Below are 25,583 nucleotides of genomic sequence, written 5' to 3'. Positions count from 1 at the left end.
AGAAGAAGTAGGTGTTGGCAAGAATATTGAGAAATGAAAAGGGGATTTGAAATAGTGCACACAAAAAGCAAGGTGGACAAGGAAGGACGGGGATAAATATATATTGAAAAGAAGGTTGAGAGCAAGAGAAAAAAAGAAGTTTATAGGAATAAAAAAAATTAATTCAAAGAACTGTACCAGTAGGCTGTAAGCAATGAAAATGTACAGAGAATGTAGACAGAAAAATGACAAAAGGAGTAACTGGGTATATCAAAGTATCATCTATTTATAAAACTGAGAATATGTATTTGTCTGTCTCTGTACATCACTAAAACTGGAGAACTACCGAACAAATCTCGTTCACATTTTACACATGCCTTAGTCCATGCGGTGTAATGGGCCAAAATACTTCTTGCCTAATATGAGCCCAGAGCAATCTCTTAGTCTGTTTCCGTATTACGTGTAAAAAGTAAAAGAAAGCATCTCTGTTAATGCTTCCACCAATATATGGTTTCAATTTCAATTACTTTCATTATGTATCTATATATATTACTTTCAATGTGTATTTGTATACGTTTATATACGTATGTGTATATATATATATATATATATATATATATATATATATATATATATATATATATATATATATATATATATATATATATATATATATATATATATATATATATATGTGTGGAGGCGCAATGGCCCAGTGGTTAGGGCAGCAGACTCGCGGTCATAGGATCGCGGTTTCGCTTCCCAGACCGGGTGTTGTGAGTGTTTATTGAGCGAAAACACCTAAAGCTCCATGAGGCTCCGGCAGGGGATGGTGGCGAACCCTGCTGTACTCTTCCACCACAACTTTCTCTCACTCTTACCTCCTGTTTCTGTTGTGCCTGTAATTCAAAGGGTCAGCCTTGTCACACTGTGTCACGCTGAATATCCTCGAGAACTACGTTAAGGGTACACGTGTCTGTGGAGTGCTCAGCCACTTGCACGTTAATTTCACGAGCAGGCTGTTCCGTTGATCGGATCAACTGGAACCCTCGACGTCGTAAGCGACGGAATGCCAACAACAACATATATATGTATGTGTGTGTATATATGTACATATATATATGTGTATGTATATATATGTATAAATATATATATAAAAGAGATGAGGACCAAAATCCTTATACTTCATTCACTGTATATTTATGTATATATGTAGGAGAATATACAAATAATAACATATGTATGTATATGTATATGTGTGTGTGCACCCCCACCATTGCTTGACAACCACGTGTAGAAGGAAAGTGTCAAATTTGTTGGCGGAACTACAGATTTCTGTCCCCCCACCCACCAAATTTCAATGATCATAACTTACAGAAAAATGGTTATTTTTTTCATAAAATTTTCTACGTATATACAAAATTTTGTGGGGTAAGTGTTTTAGGAAGGGGTGGGTATTTTCTGAAAATTCACCGGAGTCTACTTTAATTCGTCTTAACTGTCCAGAAAATGGATATTTTTAAATGAAATTCTCTACTAAGTGTCTTAGGAGGGGGCAGAGAATTTCTGAAAATTTATTGGAGTCTACTTCAATTCATCTTAACTTTCAAGAAAATGGATATTTTTTAATGAAATTCTCTACAAATATTCCTTGGAATATTATTAGATTAGATTCACTTCTTTAAAAAGGCTTGTCAATGTCAACTTGTGGTATTGACATAAAAACGGCGAAGTCTGTCCCTGTCTAATTTTAATGTTTTTATTTCAAGTTTTAATTTCCTATTTGTAAACAACTACGATAAATTACTGAAAGAAATATTTACTAAGTTCACAAATTTAAATATTCGGTACAAGATAGTTTTCAACATGCTTTTATTCATATGATTTTTTTTCTTTCCATGTCCATATTATTCATTGTTTGCAATGTTATCTCTCTCTCTCTCTCACACACACACACTCCAGGTTTGATTTCTTTATTACACAAATATCACGTTAAAATTTTGCAATTCAACATGGGGCATCCAACAAATATGGACATTATTCTGCTGGAACTCACACACTTCGTTAGTTTACATAAATTTTTTTAATTTTCTTTTTTATGCCGTGTTCAGCTCAATGCATATGTTTTTGTATGTACATTTGTATACATTTATGTATGGGTTGTGTGTCTGTGTGTGTGAGTGAGTGAAGGGGTGTGTTGTCATGTATTCGTACATACATAAACACACATGCATCCATCTTTTTGGTATGTATGTGTGTGGGAGAGAGAGTGATGTCTAAGTGGCACTCTCTCTCTCTCTCACACACACGTCTATTTCATCTGATCTTTGATATTGCATGCATATGTATCTGATGAAAGAAAAGCATGCATTAAATCTTCACATCTATGGAATAAAGTACTGAAATTCTCCTTCATTACATGGAGACCAATGTGCATAACAGTTTTCAACCTGGCTCCTCCAATTACAAAATGGGAAAGTACCATTTGATGGAAATGGTGATATCAGTTTGGCCCATATTGCTATCATAGTGAATTCCCCAGCTGAATTGAAGAACAGGGTCTTTCTTGATGCTCCTGGTGACACAGGTAAAATATTTGTCACATTGCTTCTCTCCAAAGGTAAAATATTTGTAACATTGCTTCTTTCCAAAGTCAAGCAACAGAAAAAAAAAAAAAAAAAAAGAAAAAGCAGTTGCTGTACCATTGTCTGGCTTTGCTGCCACCATTTTCCCAAGAGGACAAACAGCTCATTTTGCTTTTAAGTTACCACTAAACCCGGTCACAAGTGAATTCAGAATTGATTTCCCAATTAAAGAATGAATTGATTTTAGAATAACAAATTTCTATACAACATATTTTGCATTTTTCTTCCAATATGCTAGTCATTTATATCTTATTTGTTTCAGACAGGCTGCTGCCATGCTGGAGCTCCATCTTGAGTTTCAGTAGAATGAATCAACCTCAGTACTTATTTTTTTTAAAGCCTGGTACTTAGTCTATCAGTCTCTTTTGCCAAATTGTTAAGTTATGGGGATGTAAATACACCAACACCAGTTAAGTGGGTGGTGGGAGACAGAAATGACAACACACAGAGACAAAACCATGTAGTTGGGAAGCAAACTTCTTACCACATAGTCAGGCCTACAACCACAATTCAAATAATGTTGCTTGGGGCTAAAAAAATGTGAACTAAGCACACTTCTGTGCAAGAAACAAAGTTTAGCTTATTTTCAGAACTTCCTGTTCATACCATATGCATTCTTTATTTTGCCTGTGGTTTATTAAATGAAAAATAAACTTACAACTGATGACCGAAAAAATTCAAACTGCAGCCTTTTGATTTTTAATACATGAATTCTGCTTTGACACACAAACTGTGCTTCAATACTAGTTTGAAATATGCAAACTTATGCTTTCAATGGCTTGTTGTTGTCATCTTAATCAACACCATCCTCATTTAGTGTCTTCAATACTGGCAGGAGTTGGATGATTTGACAGATTTGATGAATCGAAGGACTGCATTGTGCTCCAATATCTGCTTTGACATGGTTTGATTGGATGTGCCTCTTAAAATGCACCACTTTACAGAACATTGGGTGCTTTTTCAATGGCACCAACATAAATAAGGCCATCAAGTAACTCTCAAGAGAAAGAAGTCCTCTTGACAATGAAAGTATGGCAGAGAGGTGAGAAATGAGAAAGGGGCAAATATAATGAATGGTGAATAAGGGTGGGTAAAGAGCAGCAAAAAAATAATACAATAAATAGGGAGAAGGATGAGATGTTTGGTGGGTGTTGGTTGGGTAAATGTTGCAAGAATATGTGGGTAGGGGGAGTGAGAGATGTGTAATGATAAGAGAGGAGGTCAGAGGAACATAAAAGTCAGTCAATAGGAAGTAGTTCAGGGAAGAGATGATAAAAATTAGGATGGATGTCAAAAGGAAGCGATTCCAAAGAGTGGAAAAGATAATCAGAAGTAGAGAAGAGGATGATGAAAGTATTGCTATTATAACGTGCAAGTGGCTGAGCAGTCCACAGACACATGTACCCTTAACGTAGTTCTCGGTGATATTCAGTGTGACACAGTGTGACAAGGCCGACCCTTTGAATTACAGGCACAACAGAAACAGGAAGTAAGAGTGCGAGAAAGTTGTGGTGAGAGAGTACAGCAGGGTCCACCACCATCCCCTGCTGGAGCCTCGTGGGGCTTTAGGTGTTTTCGCTCAATAAACACTCACAACGCCCGGTCTGGGAATTGAAACTGCGATCTTATGACCACGTGTCCACTGCCCTAACCACTGGGCCATTGTGCCTCCACTATATATATATGTTCAAAAAAAGGAAAGACAAAAGAACAACAACAAAAAACAACGTGAGGACGTGATACAGATTGTGTTACTAGACGCTCGGGAAAGGAAAGAGAGAGAATATATATATATATATATATATATATACACACATTAGTACTTTCATCACATCAGTTTTGTTGTGATAGGCAGGTCTTATCAAGCACTGCATATTGATTCTTTGTCATCTCCATGAACTTCAAAATCCTGAGATCAGCCATCACTACTTCACCCCAAGTCTTCTTAAGTCTCTTTCTTTCACAAGCTCCGTCTACATTAAATGATCAGCTGCTTTATTTTTGAGAACTACTCATTGCACTGACATGATCAACCATAAATTACTAAACTACACTACTGTAACAAGGAAGACAAAACATTGCCAGTAGTTATTCCTGAAATTAAGTTTTTCAACATTATTGAATTCTCAACATACATTTTTGTCCGACACTACACAATTTTAACATGAGCTTCAAACAAGAATCCAACTTTCAGACAATGGTTACTTCAAGATCTGCTATCACACTGAGCATGAATTCCTTCCATCCACTTCTATCAGATGATACATAAGGCTACAGTCATTATATTACAGCTCCACTTTCTCTCTATAGGACTTTGTAATGATCCTGAATTATTAAAGACCACTTGCATCTCTTGCTTAATTTTCAGCTAACATCATCCTTTATTTCAGCCAGACTGCTAAGACCACTGGCCATGCTCAGTTCAGTCATGGAATAACCAACAATCTCTTGGCAGTGTTGATTCCTACCAACACTTTTTGCATGCCTACAAATCTACAGCATACATTTTATTTTGGTAAGCACTACTTTTTATTTATCAGAATTTTATATCCAGGTATTGCTAATATTTAGTGGGAAATTGGTTCACAGTATTTTTCGAATTTGACCATTCATTGAAGTGGTATTTAGTAGTAATCATATAGAAATTCTCTTCCCTGAGTAAAAACATTTTAATTATAACTATATAGGAATCAATGCTTACATGACATATGGAAAAAGAATAACCCTACAAAGCTTGGATTTCAACAAAAGAACTTGCCACTGAGGTTGAACATCATTATAATCATCATTTAATGTTCATGCTCCACACAGTTGGATGGTTTGACAGAATCTGATGAGCCCCAAGATTGCACTATGTTCCAATTCTGCTTTGGCATTGTTTCCACAGCTGGATGCCTTCCCTAAAAAGCCAATCACTTTATAGCATATACTAGGTGCATTTTTTGTGCCATACCAATGGCACTAGTGAGGTTGCGATGCAGTTCACAAGGCTCTGAGATCCAAGGCTGGGCAAGGGGCTTTATGCTAGGAGATAAAGAGTTGAAATGTAAGAGAAAGGGAGAGAGGAGCAAGTTGGTTTTTGTGGAGGAGTTACATGGTTATTCACATTTGGAGGAGTGCATGAAGAAGTGAGTAGGAACAGAAGAACTAGAAGTGTGGATGGGTGGAAGTTTGCAAGAGTACATGGGGGAGCAAGAGATGGGAGAACAGGAGAGGATAGGGGGAGTAAGTAACAACTGTAATGATTAGATGAGGTTGAAGGGTGGATTAAAGAGATGGATAATGGATGGGAGATGAACAATGATGCATAAGTTAGGGAAGGTAAGAAGAGAGTGGGCAGAGCAGCAGAATAGTAGAAGTAATAATAATAATAATCTTATAAAATCTTAGAGTATGTGATATTATGGACATGTGATAAGAATGTTGCAGGAAAGAGTCGCAGGATGGATTCTTCAAGCTGAGCCAACCAACAAGAGATCTAGAGGTAGAGCAAGAAAGAAATGGTTGGATAATATCCAGTCTCAGTTGGTCATGCCTGAGAATCCAGCTGGAAAGTCTAATGACAGTTGCTTCTGATAGGACCCAATGGAGGAGGTGCCTGAGGAATCTACACTCATGACTGTCCCAGGAATAGTGGGCAGAGAAGATATAGGACTGGGTGAAGAATATGTTTTGGTAACCTTACACAAGTCTTCACCTTTAGATTATGATGGATTATTGTGGAAAATAACAGCCATAACCCAATGAAAGAAAACTGAAAGACTGATCTGAGAAAGTTAATCACAAATTCTGATATCCGCTTTTTCAAATAATCTACCTTGTAGGAAATGTAATTGTCCATGCATGCATCTGTTACAAGATTTGTAGATAATGTACAAATGCCAAATCTAATATCTTTATTCATAAGTTTATACATAATTATTGTGTTTTATCATCTCTCAACAAGTCATAAATAGCTTGGTGGATTTTATTTTCAGTAAAAAGTTCAATGGCAAACCAGTTCAACAAAAACAATTTTATGGCAGATTTTTCTTCCCATGACCATTTGCAACATCATTTACATATGATCCCACTGAATTTTACATGACTGTTAAGTTAAACATGGGAAATATATACATTTATTTGGAGTTGATATCTGATGAAATCAAAATCAGTGTTATTTGATGCCATTTCTATGGTCAATAATATTGAGATCTTAGCAACTTCTGTTGCCAGCAGAGACATCATTTTAAAGATCACAAACACACATGTACAAACATGCACACATGCATGCATACATACGCATTCACAATCAGATAATCAGCTTAAAATAAAGCATTTTAGGCAGTGTTGTTACATTATTTCAAAAAAATGCTCACAGTTTTTCTTTAGATATAACTAAATAATTTGAAAAAGTTTCTTTAGTTCAACAATCAATTGCCAATCATTTTTGGTCATTTCATCTCGAAAGTAGTCTTTTACCACATCAATGGATTGTCTGGAAATCTACAATCAAATAAAAAACAAAATTCATAACACGAAAGTTAAAATACATACTCAACATTTTTGTTGAATATATGTAGAATAAGAACTTTCTTAAAACCATTTCTATTTCTTATAAGAATGTCTATTAAATCTAAAGAATTTATGAGTGAGTTTGGTCTTAGATAAAGAAAAAAAAAAAGAAAAAAAACTCAAGTCAACTAGTTTTTGAAGATTTTCTCACTGAGAATGCTAAAAATGTTTTTGTTTTTAATTTAGCTGACACAGACACTCATATCAAATATCTTTACTACAAATTTGCAGTAGAGGTTACTGTTATTTCTAAATATACCTGTAACACTTCTAAATATTATAGGTATTTTCCAAGATCGCAGTATAAAGAAAGGAATTTTGAAGACATTTTAAACACCATTTTCCATTAATTGTACTATAATGGTCATTAAACCATTGACCAGGATCTACTAACAGACTATGTAAATTGAAATGACTGGCAGATTGGGCTAATTAAACATTTAAAAAGAACAAAGTATGACTAATGATTTCAAATTTCTCAGAATATTAACAATTCTCCAAAATTACTTACTTTACTCATTATCATGTCTGTATGATCAAAATGTCGTCCAAACATTTTTGGCGCTTCACCAGGGATTGGTTCTATTTTAATACACACTTCTTGCCCTTTTTTCGCAACCTCAACTTGTTTGTGGTTATTTTCTATACCACTTACACGACCAATTTCCACAAACTATAAATTGAAGAAAATACAATTATAGGAGAGCGAAGACAGCAAAAAATAAATCATGTTAAAAAGTTAACAGTAGATTGCTCCTGATTAAAATATAAGCAAATATACTGATAAACTCAAGCTTATAATCTACTGACATCCTATAGTCCTTAACCCTTTCTTTACCAAACAGCCCAAAGCTGCCTGAAAAAAATTTTGATTCAAATGACCAAAGCGCCCAAAACCACCTGTAATCACATATTCATATTTAAATAAGAATGTCAGAGCAAATCTCGTTAGTACATTCGTAAAAACATGCGATTGCACTGCGTAAACAATTGAACTAGTTTTGGACATCAACTGATGTGTTTTTTTAATTTTCTGAATTTTGGGAGATTTTTTTTTCCAATTTTTTTTCCTGTTTTTTTTTTTTCTGGGAAAGTTTGTAATTCTGACAAAAAATGGATACCAATCTCATTCTGTCAAGCAGCGAGACCGACAAAAAAAAAAAAAAGCACATGGTATTTGATAATGAATCCAATGTTTCATTTTCTGAAAGTGAATGCAATGAATCTGAGAACTCCGATGACAGCGATAAAGAAAATGAATTGGCACCTGAGTGGAGTAAAAATTAAAAAACTGTTTCTTTTGGTGATTTTTGTGAAGAAACTGGACCAAGTCAGTCTTTACTAGGGCTCGAAACCGGTTTTATATTATGATCAGTAAAACCAAAACGGATTTGCCAAAACCGATTTTAATGCTTGTTGTTTCTATTTTTTTTTTTCACAAAATATTTCTTCATTTTTTTCTTTTGAAGAAATATCGTTGAAACTGAACTAACTGAACTGTGGTCGGTCGCCTTTAGTTGTGAGTGCTGTTTGTTTCATTAAAACATATCGCAAATATCAATTCTCACCTTCTCTCCCATTGAACCTTAGATCAGCACCCTGTCATTTTCTTCGCTAACCCCTGGCTGACTCTTTGAATTTGGAGGTAACCGAGTTTATTCAGAGCAAGTCAAGGGGATGCTGTTAGTCTTCAGTCAGGTGATCTTTCCCGTTGAGCATATCATCATCATCATCATCATCATCGTTTAACGTCCGCTTTCCATGCTAGCATGGGTTGGACGATTTGACTGAGGACTGGTGAAACCGGATGGCAACACCAGGCTCCAGTCTGATTTGGCAGAGTTTCTACAGCTGGATGCCCTTCCTAACGCCAACCACTCAGAGAGTGTAGTGGGTGCTTTTACGTGTCACCCGCACGAAAACGGCCACGCTCGAAATGGTGTCTTTTATGTGCCACCCGCACAAGCCAGTCCAGGGGCACTGGCAACGATCTCGCTCGAAAATCCTACAGGAGCCAGTCAGGCGGTACTGGCAACGGCCACGCTCAAAATGGTGCATCTCATGTGCCACCCGCACAAGAACCAGTCCAGGGGCACTGGCAACGATCTTACTTGGCTTGCCGGGTCTTCTCACGCACAGCCCATTTCCAAAGGTCTCGGTCCGTAGTCATATGTAATAACCAATTCCAGATTCATTTCAAGGAAGTAACACTAACTAAATTTTTTCTTAATTATTTTCATTAGCCCTAGCATGATAAAAAGAAAATCAACTGTTTGGAATTTTTTCGATAGGAAAAACAAAGATGAAGTTCAATGCAACAAGTGTGATAAGATAATGAAGTCTTCTGGAGGATCTACTACGTCTTTGATTTTGCACTTGAAGAAAATTCATCAAATCGACATAAATCAAGATGAAAACCAGCCTCCTGTGAAGATGACAAATGGAACATTTTTTTAAAAAGAAATCAATGGAAGAAGAAGTTTCAAAGTTAGCTGCTTTGAATGGATTCTCTTTCAATTCAATCGCCAAAAGCGATTTTATACAGAGAAATCTTCATAGTCAGAAAGGCAAATATGATAAATTACAACCAACATCTGCAAACGGAGTCAGGAATATGGTAATGAATTATTACATAACCAAGAAAGAAGAACTTAGTCATTATTTCGAAAAAGAAGTAGCGCTGGGGATTCGCTACTCATTGACATTGGATGAATACACATCAATTCAAAATAAACGATATATGAACATATATGTTCATGGGAAAGACAATCATTGGTCGTTGGGTCTTATTGAGATCCACGGCTCCCTTAATAGCAGGCGAACAGAGCAATTTGTGAGAGGACGTCTTAGTGAATTTGGATTGGATTTGGATATACACATTGTTGGCTGTACGACGGATGGTGCTTCTATGATGGTGAAATTCGGAAAAGAAATAAAACCTGATCACCAGCGATGTCTCACACATTGCATACATCTGTCTGTGATCGACATTCTCTATCAAAAGAATATTGAAAATATTGCCTCAACCAATGAGACTGATAAAAAAAAAGGGAAGAGATCGCTATAACAGACGATAGTGATGATGACATAAGCCAACAGGACATACTTTTTCAAACAGATTTGGCTCACGAAAATGCTTGTTTTCCCCAGCTAAAACTTGAATTTAACAAAGTTTTAAATAAGGTAAGAAAAATTTCAAACCTTTTCCGTAAATCTACTACAAAAAATGAAATTTTGCAAGATTTTGTACGAGCGAACTTTGATAACAGAGAATATAAACTTATACTGGATTGCAGAACTAGGTGGAATAGCACATTCCATATGATTGAGAGATTTTTGAAATTGAAAAGCTGCATTCCTAATGCTCTACGAGCAGTACTTTCCACAGATGCCGTAGCTGACGAAGAATGGAAATCTCTCGATTTACTATATGAAATTCTGCATCCAGTAGAAATTATTTTGAAGGCTATTTGTCCCATCTACTTACGAAGGTAGTGAACTCATGCGTGAATACACAAGCGCAATGAAGAAAATGAACGAAGAGCCCAAGATAGTAGCAGATGGATTTGAAATCTCTAAAGAATTCGAATATTTTGAAGCAACTTCGAACAGAAATGAAAAGCTCGAGAAACTTTATAGAGCATTGCTTACAACTATAAAGCAACTAGTGTCCAGTCGGAAAGAGCTTTTTCAATTACTGGACTTTTCAGCACAAAATTAGGACAAGTTTGTCAGGTAAAACACTGAATGCATTGTGTTTTTTAAAAGATTATTTTCGAAGGAAAGTGAATCATCAAGCAAGTCAAGAAACTTGATTGATTCTCAAAAATACGACTTGGAAAAACGTTGCATTCCTGATTAAATAAATATAATACCATTATTTTTTGTTATTGTTTGTACATAGATACAGATACAGGCACCACCAACATATTTGTGGATATCAGTCAAACTGTTACTTTCTCTCTTTCTCTGTGTATGTATATAAACAAAATACAATATATGACAAACTTCTTCGTTACAGGGACACCGCTCTAAATCCACGAAAACCGGTTTTTAACCGGTTTTGAGAATTACTTGTACTTAAACTCGGTTTTGTGCGAGCCCTAGTCTTTACCAGGAGAGCAAAGCTTTAGACTATTTCCTTTTACTTTTTCCTCTTAGCTTGTTTGAAATAATTATGGTGGAAACAAACTGTTATGGTGAAAGTAAACAAAGTGAAATAAAGGACAGTTTGTGATTTCCCACAAGCTTAAATGAAATTAGAGCATATTTTGCCATAATTATTATTATGGGCATTAGAAAGCTACTCAGAATTAAAAATTACTGGAGTAGTGATGAACCCTTTGCAGACGAACATGTCTCAAGTATAATGACAAGGACACGGTTTTTAAAATTGACGCAATATTTATATGTGAGAGACACGAGCAGTACACCCGTATTTGGAGAACCAGACTTTGATCCCTTATTTAAAATAAGACCCCTCATTGACTGTGTTCAAAACACATATAAAACAGTTTACAAACTAGGGAGATATCTATTCATTGATGAGGGTATGGTGGGCTATAAAGGCCGAGTGTGTTTTCAACATTATATGCCAGGAAGCCCACAAAATGGGGGATCAAAGTTTGCAAGACTTGTGAATCGAATGCTGGGTACTGCTCTGGATTTGAATCTTATTCTGGCAAAAGAGACAATTATCTAAGTCAGCATGGCCTAAGGTATGATGTGGTCAGTTTAGCATTTCCATACCATAACCAGGGCTGCATATAATTTTTTGAACAGTTTTTCAGTTCAGTCAAAGTTGTGGTGCATTTAGAAGCTGTGACAACGTATACGTGTGCTATAATAATTGCTAGTAGAAAAAGACTGCCATTGGATATAAAAAAAAGCAAAATTGAAAAAAAAAGGTGAAATAATTCTATGGCAGAAAGGAAATTTATTAGCGACCGCATAGAGATAAGTGGCAGATCAATTTTCTGTCTACCTGTGCACGGCCACATGTGGATGAAAATAGCACCCCATTTGTGAACCTCGATTACAACAGGTACATGGGTGGTGTAGATCGGCTGAATCAGATGATGTCTTATTATCCAGTTGGCAGACCGGGGAATAAATGGTGGCGATACCTGGTTTGGTATATAGTAAATATGAGTATTATTAATGCATTTATACTATATACCAAATTGGGACCGGCTTGAAAGCGATGTGACCATCTGCAGTTCTGAACAGATATAGCAACACAATTGAGAGAGCTGGTTATTCCTAAAAAAAAAAAAAAAACTGTAGGGAGAAAAACAAAGCCTGCCAGAGGGATATCCCTCTGAATTCAGCCGATCTCCAAAAATTAGAAAAAAAAATCAAGCATTGCAAAAAGTAGTGTTGCAAATGCCTTCATCAAAAAAGGAAAGCTCTAAGTGGAAGGTCTGTTGAAACAACTTTCAAATGTGCATTCTGCAAGGTTGCATTATGTAGAGCAGGGTGCTTTACAAGTTTCCATGATAGGAATATTGTTTGATCTGTATATATGTGCAATTTGATTTTATAAATATTTTCAAATTGACTTCATTTTTCTTTTTCTTTGTGTTATTTTGATTTACCTGTAAGGTGAGTGATGAATTTTGATTAATTTCTTTTGTAAATCATTATTGTAAGATTCTGTGTATCTATGTATGTGGGAGAGTTTATTTCATTTAGTTGATGGTGTGTGTATTTCTAGTTTTCTTCACAAATTCCAGTCTTTCGTTTTATTTATACCTTTATGGTACACCTGTCTTTTGTGCGTTTAAATTCAGCTGATAAATCCAGTAATGTGCACAGCTGTTCTATAGTAAAATTTTGCTGTATACCCAATTGAATATTAGCTAGTAACCCATTTTCTATAGTGATGTTTGAACAAAATTTAAATAATTTTATATTTTGTTGAATTTACCTGTAATTCGAGTCACTTTTAGACAAAAATTATGGAATAGAAAAAAAATCACATTAATATGTTGATAAATAAAAAAAAGAGTTGTTTAATGAAACTAGGCTAAATTTATGATTATGTTAGAAATTAATTGAAACACATAAGCGGTGTATTTTGGTTAGAAATATGGTAACAAAAGGGTTTAGAGAATGAACTTAGTGATGCAAGCTATTGAAACATGTTACTATGCATTATCTTCCACAACCTACAATGGCAATAAATTACAGGACTTAAGTGTATAGTATTATTTTATACATTGACTATTCCTAATTCCAGTATCTAGGACATACGAAGGTTTGAGGGAGATGAAGCCAGCATTCTTTGCAGGATGTGAATTGTCAGTGTGCATGTACAACAAAGTGTAAATGTGTTAGCACTGATATGGGCATGTGATGCATATGGATGAAGTAACAATTTCTAATTGTGGAGGGAATCTGTGGAAGGGGTAGAGCAAGGAAAACAGGGGACAAAGTGGTGAGAAATGATCTTCAGATGTTGAGCTTCACAGAGATGACAAAGGACTGAGACAACTGGTGATTTGCTGTGCTTGAGAAGACACATTAAGCTAAGTAAAATCAAGGCCATACAGGCATGTCCTTTATGGTGAAACTCCCCACATCCCACCCACAATCAACCCCACTTCCCCCAATCCATGATTACCACCTGCTGCATGCCCCCTCTACATGCTTAATTGCCCTCACATATCCTGTCTCGCCACCCCAATTTCTCTCACTATCATTTACTAGTCACTTCTTCCCCATCTCTAACATCTCCCCTCACACTCTTATGCAACATCCTACTCTATTGCCTCTGTACTACTTACACACATCCCACCCTACCTTGTGGGTATGTACTAATACATCACTATCACCATTTATTTCTTCCTCTTATTCTCTCTCTTTAGAACACATTGTCAGCAACAAGTGCAAAAAACAGCTGCTTTAAGCTTGCATTTTCCAGGTGGTTTTTGGTACCTATGGGAATATTCCAACTATATTAAGCTTTATACAAGTGAGGTCACTAATAACTTTCCATGTAAAATTGCTATGTTGTTTGATATTTTAATGTGCATTTTGTATATATACATATACTCTTTTACTTGTTTCAGTCATTTGACTGCGGCCATGCTGGAGCACCGCCTTTAGTCGAATCAAATCAACCCCAGGACTTATTCTTTGTAAGCCTAGTACTTATTCTATCGGGTCACTTTTTGCCGAACCGCTAAGTTACGGGGACATGATCACACCAGCATCGGTTGTCAAGCGATGCTGGGTGGGGGTGGGGGGACAAACACAGACACACAAACACATACATATATATACATATATACGACGGACTTCTTCCAGTTTCCATCTACCAAATCCACTCACAAGGCTTTGGTCGGCCCGAGGCTATAGTAGAAGACACTTGCCCAAGGTGCCACGCAGTGGGACTGAACCCGGAACCATGTGGTTGGTAAGCAAGCTACTTACCACACAGCCACTCCTGCGCCTATATATATATATAAAATAATATTTTTTCTCCCTTCAACATACATATCTACTCTCTTAACTTAGTAGCTGATTCACTGCTTTCATCATCATCATTTAACATCTGCTTTCCATGCTAGCACGGGTTGGACGATTTGACTGAGGACTGGTGAACCAGATGGCTACACCAGGCTCCAATCTGATTTGGTAGAGTTTCTACAGCTGGATGCCCTTCCTAACGCCAACCACTCCGAGAGTGTAGTGGGTGCTTTTACGTGCCACTGGCACGAAGGCCAGTCAGGCGGTACTGGCAATGGCCACGCTCAAAATAGTGTATTTTATGTGCCACATGCACAGGAGCCAGTTCAGCGGCACAGGTGCCACCCCGATTTCGCTTTCAGTTGCCCCAACAGGTCTTCGCAAGCTGAGTTTAGTGTCCAATGAAGGAGACGACATTGGCATGGGTGCCAGTCGTCGAATTTAGTTCAATTTCGATATCACTTGCCTCAACAGGTCTTCGCAAGCGGAGTTTAGTGTCCAATGAAGGAAGGTACGCATAAGTGGGCTGGCTACACCCCTGGCAGAGGCCTTGGATTATGATCTCACTTGGCTTGCTGGGTCTTCTCACGCACAGCATATTTCCAAAGATCTCGGTCAGAAGTCATTGCCTCGGTGAGGCCTAATGTTCGAAGGTCGTGTCTCACCACCTCATCCCAGGTCTTCCTGGGCCTACCTCTTCCACAGGTTCCCTAAATCACTAGGGTGTGGCACTTTTTCACACAGCTATCCTCATCCATTCTCGCCACATGACCATACCAGCGCAATTGTCTTTCTTGCACACCACAACTGATGCTTCTTAGGTTCAACTTTTCTCTCACGGTACTTACACTCTGTCTAGTATGCACACTGACATTACACATCCATCGGAGCATACTGGCTTCATTCCTTGCGAGCCTACGCATGTCCTCAGCAGTCATGGCCCATGTTTCACTGCCATGTAGCATGGCTGTTTGTACACATGCGTCATACAGTCTGCCTTTTACTCTGAGTGAGAGGCCCTTTGTCGCCAGCAGAGGTAAGAGCTCTCTGAACTTTGCCCAGGCTATTCTTATTCTAGCAGCTACACTTTCAGCGCACCCTCCCCCACTACTAACTTGGTCATCTAGATAGTGCAAGCTATCAACTACGTCTAGTTTTTCTCCCTGGAATGTGGCAGATTTTGTTTTCTGCACATTTTCAGTGTTTATTGCCCCTGAACATCTGCCACATGCAAAAACTATCTTCCTAGTTAGCCTTCCTTTGATATTGCTGCATCTCTTATGTGTCCATAGCTTACACTGGGTACATCTTATAGAGTTTCTACCTACGCCTTTTCTACAGATCGAGCAGGGCTATCTACTTGAAGGGGTTTGTGTTTTGTCTACCTTCCTACTTATTAGGACTTAGGTTTTAGCTAGGGTGACTCTAAGGCCCTTCGATTCTAGTCCTTGCTTTCACACCTGAAACTTCTCTAGCTCTGATAGTGAATCAGCAATTAGTGCAAGGTCATCAGCATAGAGGAGCTCCCAGGGGCATCCTGTCTTGAATTCCTCTGTTATCGCCTAGAGGACTATGATAAACAGGGGAGGGGGGCTGAGGACTGAACCTTGGTGGACTCCTACCTCTACCCGGAATTCTTCACTGTACTCGTTGCCAACCCTCACCTTACTGACAGCGTCTCTGTACATGGCTCACACAGCTCTCACTAACCATTCTTCTATCCCTAGTTTCCTCATTGCCCACCAGATAAGGGAGCGGGGGACCCTGTCAAAGGCTTTCTCCATGTCAACGAAAGCCAGGTACAGAGGTTTATCTTTGGCTAGGTATTTCTCCTGCAGCTGCCTTACCAGAAATACGGCATCAGTGGTGCTTTTACCTGGCACAAACCCAAACTGCATCTCATCTAAACTGACTTGCTCCCTAAGTAGTTGGGCTATGACCCTCTCCGTGACTTTCGTTATCTGATCTAACAGCTTGATGCCTCTGTAATTATTTGTATCTAAAGCATCACCTTTACCTTTGTAGCAGTTGACTATGGTGCTGCTACACCAGTCATTGGGTATGACTCCTTCGTGTATCACCTGGCTAACAATACGGGTGACTAGGCTATAGCCGACACTGCCAGATATTTTGAGCATCTCTGCAGTGATTCCTGATGGGCTGGGGGCTTTCCCTGTCTTCATACTCTTAATTGCTTTATCTACCATGGTAGTCATATACTAAAATAATTCCACCAATTTCGTCATATTTTGAAATGCCGTAACTGAAGAAGGTTTACATAACAGAAGCATTTCTTTACGCAAACCCGAAACGTATTAAATTATTTCAAAATATCATTATATGGTTTGACTTCATTATTACAACTTATATATATATATATATACATGCATTCATCATTTATCAAGCAACATGACATACACCCATCCTTTAATATCACTACCCCTACTTCAGAACCACACCCCATCCATTTCAATATCAACTCTTCTATCACCATTACCTTCATCGATTCTAATGTACTCAACCTTAATGTAGCTCCTGTTGCATAACTCATCTCCACTTGCAACCCTATATCTATGAGGTGGTATCTAAAAGTTCCAAGATTAATTACGTTTAATAAAAAATAACTTATTTACCTAAGTTTTAACATCATCTTTGGAACAGTCAGTTTGTGCAACAATACACCAGTCCCAACATTCCTGCCACTTTTGGAATCTGGCCTGCAAGTTGTTTTCCATGAGTCGAGGACCTTCTGTGATTCGCTCTGGACCTCGATAACAGTGTTAAAATGGTGACCTTTGAGTTGCATTTTCATCTTAGGGAAGAGATGGAAGTCAGCAGGTGCTAAATCCGGTGAATAGGGTAGATGCATTGTCATCATGAAGAATCCAATTCTTTGCGATCCACAGATCCAGTCACTTTTGCTGAATGTCATCCCTCAAACACTTCAAAACATCACAGTAGAACTCTTGATTGATGGTCTGGCCCTGGGAGATGAATTCTCGATGCACAGTACCACATTTCTGCAGGTGATACTCATAGCAGTTCTTCCAGATCACTCATCAGCTTCCAAGGACATTCTTCCACTTTAGAAGTGCCTGTGCCACTCAAAACACTGTGTACAACCCTTTGCCTAATTGCTTTAAGGTTGCCAAAGCATGCCCAATGTCTCTGTAGAAAATTTCCAAAGTTTAACGTAAAATTTCGCATTGGCTCTTTGTCCCTTTCAATGACAAAATTGCAGACTACAGTACACACATGATCATAAAAACACAAATTCCACAACTTGTGAAGTAAACACAGTGATGTCACTTGGCATACTGCTTCATGAAGTTTACTGCTCACTCTCACTACGCACGCAACCATGTGCTGCGATCTGTTGTGCTACAGAACTAGTTCAGGAACTTTTTGAAACCACCTCGTATGATGATATGATGGAGTCCTTTGAGAGCCATTGAATCAAACAAAAATTATATTTTGCTGGATTTCATGAGTAAAACTGATTGATACTAAAACACTCACACTTATTTCAAGTTCTGTACTTTGAGTGGTCTGAGCATGTCCCTACGAACAGTTCATTTCTCAATCAAGTGGTTTTCAAGTTCAATCCCATTGCATGGCACCTTGGGCATCCACTGTAGCTCTGGGCCTTGTGACAAAAACTGAAAGAAATCCATCATGTTGGTGTCTCCTTGCCATGACATTGTGCAATAGTTGTAAATGTGTGATTCTGTTTTACAAGTGGTATCCTTAGTTACCAACTAATCTGTGAAGTCAAGACCAACCACAGGTAAATATCACCTTGCTAGGAAACAAGGTAAGCGCTGGCAACAGTAGCTATGGTTATCTATTTATGAGAATTAATTCCCAGTATATTCTTGAAGCAAATTGCATCTGCACACATGAAGCATACCTTCTGTGTTAGTTTGCTTGCATTCCTGTACATCTTTTGTGTGTCCATAGCTTTATATGGAACTTGTGCTTGCCCCAGCTCCCCTTCTGTATACAGAGCTTGCCCCAGCTGCCTTTCTGGGTACAGAGCTTGCCCTAGCTGCCTTTCTGGGTACGGAGCTTGCCCCAGCTGCCCTTCTGGATACGGAGTTTGCCCCAGCTCCCATTCTGGATATGGAGTTTGCCCCAGTTCCCTTTCTGGAGATGGAGTTTGCCCCAGCTCCCTTTCCGGATATGGAATATGACCATTTTCCTCAAGACCCCACCCAAAGGCTTGTCTTTCATCCATATTAACACCTTAGTCTTTGCTAAGTTTAACTGGAAGCATCTTGATTATAAATTTTGCTTCTATTAAATTCTTTGTTGATGTCATAACTAGTGTACACCTTGCTGATAGTACCTCTATACATGGTTTGCAAGGCTCCTATAAATTCACTTACACCACTTTCCTTATTGTCGACCACAATACAGAGTCAAAGGCCTTCTCCAGGTCAATGAATGCTGAGTTAAGTGGCCTGCCCTTTGAAACTTTTCTAGTTTTCTCGCTAAGAGAGTATCAGTGGCATTCTATCCTGGTACAGAACCAAATCACAGTCTCAGCTCATTTTCTTCCTAATAAAATATGTTGTACCTGCTTCTATTACTTTAATAAAGCATACGCATATACACTATAATCAAGTATACATGCAATGTATGTACAAATGTATTAATATATACGTGTGTGCGAAGAAATTTGATTCAATCTGAAAAGGAAAGAAAAAAAGATATACAAATTAGTGACTAACCTCTTTGGATGGCACACACAAAGGTGTCCCTTCTTTGACAAAGCCAGCTTCTACACATACACCAACAACAATAGGGTCTCGAGAATTGAAAATGTATTCAGGCATGACACGTAACTTGCAAGGAAAAACAGCAATATGTCGGAATTCCCCCTGGCGCTTTTTTTTTAATTCCTCTCTGTAAGTCATAAATTTATCAAACAAGTGATAAATTATGTCTGCAGAAAATATCCGCACACCTAATGTGTCAGCAAGTTCCTGAGCATCCCGCTCAATCTTAACATCAAAAGCCAAGATTACAGCATATCTGAAAATTTATTGAGATGTTTTTTTGAACTGAACAACATTAAGATTAATATTAAAGCATGCATTTCATTCGTAAAATTCTAAAATGGATATCGTGTAAGCGAATATTGCTTTTTAATTCTTGTGAGAAGCTAATTACTTAATATTTTACAATTTTCTTTAAGGCTATATACTAGCCTTGTTCAAAGAATACAACATAGAAATCAAAAACTCAAGTAGTAAAGAGGATTCAGAAGGAGAGAAGAATTGCTAAAGGGATTGTATGTAACGCAAGACAGAAAAGGCAGCTTGCTTGAGTATTCCCTTATTTGTGTAAGTATAGGTTCATTTTCAGTTAACTTTCAATAACTAATCCAAATAAATCATACAGAAGAATTTAACAAAGAATAGTGATTAAAACTGAGTGAAAGAAACTATGAGCAAACTGTCACATGCCAGCTACAACTAACTGATTTGGAAAAGTTTTGAAAATCTCAAATTCACCATCATCCATTTTGCTCATTTTCCATGCTAGAATGGATTGTCATAACCCGAGTTAGTTCTTATTTACAATTACTACACTCTTAGATGAATCAGAAGACATATCATTTCTGGTATGACTTGTAAGGTTGATATCTGTCCTAATACCAGCCACTTTGCAAAGTGTACTGGGTGTATTTTTTTATTGTAGCACCAGTATTCAAGAGGTTATTATGCTCTCAGCAACACTTAAGAGTCCTCTTAACTCTACATTGTCTCTGCCCAATTTGCTAACCACTTAACAGAATGCACTGGGTATATTTTATAGTGGCATTAACATTAGTAAGGTTGTTGTGTGACTTGCAAGAATACTGAGTTCTCGCTGTTCTGAGAGGGAGAGAAGAAAAGATGATGGTGACACAAGCTGAGCTTAAGTAAGGTGTTGAGAGATTTCAATTTCTAAATGGACAAATGATAATTTAATTTAACTTTATCTCTTTTACATGAAACAGATTTCTGTAAAGAACAATGGAAAATATAGACAAGTGAAATTTTGCAAGTTAACTTACTGATCATCATGCTCCAACATGACAGATGCTTTCATTATATCTTTTTTGTGGATCGGCCCAATGTTTATACCAGCATACTAAAAGAGGATATGATAGATTTTGATGAAACATAAATATTAGAGAAGCTTATTATAGCAATATTAATAATAATACACACAATATACTTATATACTGAACTACAAAAGAAACGTCACACTGTAAAAGATTATTTGTCTCGTACACGATATTGAGATTATATGGAGTTTATCACATTTCTAAGTAATTTGACATCAGGAAGATGTCACTGACCCACAACACTACACTCTTTTGAAAACACAAGGACTGTATGTAGGGTTCAAACTTGCTCACTTTTTGTGAACGCATCTTTATGAAAAGCGTGATGCACATGCAAAATGCTGACTCATTGGGTATAAAAGGCACCCAAATTTACCAGCCTGTCATTTGTTTCCTGAACACAGCAAGCCTGCCAAGACTGACACAAAATCAGAGGAAGTAAACCATTGGACATCTCCATGCTGGGTCATTGCCAATGACTTGAAGTGCAATATTCGGACAATTGAGTGGCTGAGGGACCGATACAATGCCACAAACAGCACAGATGATCATCCGTGCAGTGGCCGACCAAGGGTTACAACAGCATGTCAAGATTGCCACATGCACTGACAGCACTTTCAGGACTGATTCCAGAGAGCAACAAAATCAGCTAGGTAGACCATAGGGACTCACCACAGATCCATTTGTGCAGAGACAGTTTGCCACCGGCTGAAATCTTTCAATCTGTATTGTCAACGGCTATGCACCCCATTCTCACAGATTGTCATTGACGATGATGTCAGCAGTGGAGGACTGTAGTCTTCTCTGACGAAAGTCAATATTGCATTTCTGTTGGAGAAGGGGTGAACATCATGCTAATGGCTGTGTGGTGAAGAGAGACTTGTGGGGAGGACAAAGCATCATGGTATGGGGTGAAATTGCACTCAACCAGAAACTTGGACTGGTGGTCTTACAAAATATCGGCAAAGGCCGGAGCAATGGAGTAACCGCTGCCTGCTACATCGACTAAGTGTTGAGGCCTCACATTGTGTCATACCCGTCATCAGAATCACATGTTCCAACACGACAATGCCTGTGCTCATACTGCCAGGTTGACAACAGACTTCCTTCAACAGCACAACATCCAGACACTGCCATGGCCTGCCCTCAATCCGGTCTTGAACCCCATAGAGTACCTGTGGGACAAAATCCAAAGAAGGTTAAATGACATTTGTCCAAGGCTGACAACTGCGGCACAACTCACTGCAAGTTTTAACAGAGTGTGGGCTGCTATCTCCATGGCCTTCATCAATTGTTTGGTGCATTCAGTCTACAGAAGATGCCTGCCAGTAATCAATGCTAACAGTGGTCACATAAGATATTGAGTTCATCTGTTTGAATCCAGGATACCCTGTCATCATGTGACACCATGTGATGTCAAACATGTTTCATGAAATGACGTTTTATCATTAGGAAAGAACAGTTTCTTAATTAGTACTCTTCAATCAATGCTATGGCAGTCTGTTAATAAACTGGTTTCCATTTATTATGTGTGTGACGTTTCTTTAGTGGTTCAGTTTACTTTTCATAATTATAGCTTTATAAAATTGACTTAACTAGGCCTATGTCTAATGAAATCAGTACAAACATAATAGAGAGAGAGAGAAAGAACACGGTCCTTATTTTGCAAAAATTTTGACAGGTCAATCTGACTGGACTTACTTCTTTTGCTTGTTCTTCATAGGGCATATTTGTCTCCAATTGCAATTAAAATTTTTCAAGTCACTCTAATGTATGTGTATTTAGGATATAGAAAATAAATTTATCTGCTGATCAAAACTTTCAACTACCACCAACAACGCTGGCACAAAGACAAACCAATAACAATTATGGAGATGTTAGAATGAAATCAAGGAGTGTACAACAGACAAGATGGAAGGCAGCCTAAGCACCTCTAAGGCAAAGAACAGAGGTATAAAATTCTCTAGCTGGGTAGTGGTGGGTGAAGTAGATGGAAAAACAGACAGATGAGGTAACTGAGATAGACAGCAAGTGTGATGGAATAATTAAGAAGTCAACGATAGACAACATAATGGCAACTTTTACTTCTGCACAAATTATCTAATCATTTGCAACACTAACTTCAGGAAACTAGCCAGTAACCTAATCACCTACTGACTGAGCCAACACATGCTAAATATACTTTATTTTTTTATCAGAAAGTGGGATAGATAAATGGTTGTGAGCATTAAGTGTTTCCAGGGTGAAAGATATGCCACTCAACAAACCCAAAGACAAAGCAATCTGAAGGAAGATACAGCAACTGAAAGATCTCTTGATCAGTTTCATGTTCAAAGAAGTTGTAGTTGATAGGATGAAATATAACAGTAGATAGAGCTTGAAAGATTGAAACAAGGAAGCAGCAGGGAACAATATCAAATAGCTAGAAGAGAAGCAAGAAATCAGCATACTTTCAAAGGAGAAGCAAAAAGTAGAAGATACATACAGGTTCTGCAATGTGAAAATCTGAGACAGAGGTGTTCTGAATTGCAAGCCAGAGTATTATAAGAAATAGAGATGTGCTAGGGAAAAAGTGCACATAGAATGATAACAGCATGTTTGTATTTACTGATAACAAAAAGAAAGAAACAAGGAAATGTTGTTAGTAGAAGTTGTTGAATAAGGAGAATGTATGGGAGATAGTGTCTATATAATGTAGATGCAACACAGGTACCAGCCAGTCAAGTTGACAGTAAGGCATTAGTGAGGACATTTAAGGATATGAAGACAGGTAAGGCAGCTGGGCCATCAGGGATAGCTGCTGAGATATTTAATCCACAGAGCCAATCAAATAATAGAGAAAGATGTTTATAGCCAATGACTGCCAGAAGGACAAGTGTTACAGAGGCACCAAACTAATGGACCAAGTTATGATAGTTATGGAAAGTTACAGCACACTTGATTGGGATCAGAATTAGCCCTAGATGTTACCATCTTTGTAGTGAGACCACAGCAAGAGTAAACTTCTAATCTAGCAGTTATACTGTAGAATCAATGTACATAAGTGAGTTCAGCAAGCTGAGAATCAGCAATGAGTATTGTGATGAATTTAGTAAAACTTAAATCAGAAAGCCTAAAAGTAAACCTAGCTATGTCAAAAATTTTCATAAGTAGAAAAGAAGACAGGACCCTGCTACCACCAGAGAAATGGTTATGCTTGACATGTAGAAAAAGTGTAGATAGAAATGCCATACAAGGTACTTAGTGTACGTACCTTGCATGGGCATGAGGAATAGTGGGTTAAGAAGTAGACTGACAGAGAAGATAGGCTTCACATGTGAAAAATGCACAAATGTAGTCAGTGGTAAGAGTACACATGAAATATAATCACTCCAATGTTCAGAAGTAGCCAATAGATTCTCTTACTAACTAATCTAACTAGCAATGAAAGTGGTGAGTGAATATGGTAGAAAAGTTTCAGAGCTATTACTTTTCCTGGTAAAAAAGGTTTCTCCTTCAGAAAGCAGAGCAGATGGTATGATGCTTGTATATGTAGTGTGAGATTGCACAGTATGGTGTAAATCTTCAATTTGGAAGATTTGCGAAAACTAGAATGAAATGAACTGTGCACACTCCACTTGATATGTATATTAATGTACATGAATAATGACACAAATTAATAGAAAAAGGCTGGATATAAGAGGAATCAGATGTAATGTGCAAGAGAGAAGACTGCACTGACACAGGAAAGTGGATAGAGGATGTCAGTTGAAGAATAAGAAACAAAGTACTTGAAATGGATGGATCCAGTAGAGAGGAAGATCTAAGAAGACAGTGGACAAAGTGATGAAGAGTAATCCCAAAATGATAAACTCGTGAAAGAGATGACAAATAACCATGATGAGTGATAACATACATTGCTGGAGATGACATCCATTGATGCAAACATTGTAAATTATAGGCATATCTCAGCTTAAGTCATTCTTGATTATACATTGGTTTCCAAAAATAATATATGGAAAAATAAACATCAAGTCATTTTACTCGACTTTACGTCTGTCCACCACAAATATTGGAATCGTAAAATCACTAGTAAAAACCTTTAAAAGCACATAAAATCATGTTACTGTACAATAAATAAGAATAAAAGCATATAAAATCATATTAAAATATGTACAGTAAATGTTAAGACACACACCATAAAGTAGTGTAGTTTAGTGAACTAAATCATGAAATCAGCTGTGTTGTCTTATTTATCAGTTTTTCAGAGCTCATATTACACTATAGTTCCAATATCTACCCTTGGACATCGTTGTCACTCATGATTCATGCGATTGTTTTGAATTCAGATTTGTTTACCTCTGTTTATTGACTACTTTCTCATTCTCATTCGTTTGTGACTTTATTTTTTGCCCCTATAGCTCCTAAGAAAATTCATAATGAAAGTGCTAAGCATCATGCTATAATGCAGGAAGGTAAACTGGCTGTCATAAAACGCTGTGAAAAAGTGGTAGCAATTGCACAATCTTTTGGGATGAGTCAGACAACTGTATTGACAATTGTACATAATAAGGACAAGATTTTAGCACATATCAAATCTGAAGAACAGGGGTGAATAACACTGTCATCAATAGAAAAAGTGGTAAATCTTTGAAGAAATGGAAAGTTTTCTTTCTCTTTGGATTGTTAGGTTGAATCGTCAGCGTCAAGAAATTATTCAAGAGAAAGCATTCTTTGAGGACCTCAAGAGAAAATATCCAGATGAGAAAGATGTAGAGTTCAAGGCAAGTCAAGGATGATTCATGAGATTTAAGGAGCGAAGAAGTTATCACTCC

General features: G+C 37.5%; 1 protein-coding gene across 1 annotated transcript in view; it reads right to left on the bottom strand.

The window, feature by feature from the left end:
- Positions 1-6,497: 6,497 nt before the first annotated feature.
- Positions 6,498-25,583, bottom strand: part of LOC106871994 (eukaryotic translation initiation factor 5B) — a 135,541-nt gene continuing 116,455 nt past the window's right edge. The window contains exons 21-24 of the mRNA XM_052970563.2: positions 20,716-20,792; positions 19,385-19,688; positions 7,690-7,851; positions 6,498-7,109 (exon numbers count right to left, since the gene is read on the bottom strand). Coding sequence (XP_052826523.2) covers positions 7,002-7,109; positions 7,690-7,851; positions 19,385-19,688; positions 20,716-20,792 — 651 coding nt within the window. The 3' untranslated portion in view covers positions 6,498-7,001. The remainder of the gene's footprint in view (positions 7,110-7,689; positions 7,852-19,384; positions 19,689-20,715; positions 20,793-25,583) is intronic.

Source organism: Octopus bimaculoides, chromosome 9 (assembly GCF_046866305.1).
Source record: "Octopus bimaculoides isolate indiv1 chromosome 9, ASM4686630v1, whole genome shotgun sequence".
NCBI classification, from domain to species: Eukaryota; Metazoa; Mollusca; class Cephalopoda; order Octopoda; family Octopodidae; genus Octopus; species Octopus bimaculoides.
This window is presented reverse-complemented; position numbering and strand designations above follow the sequence as displayed.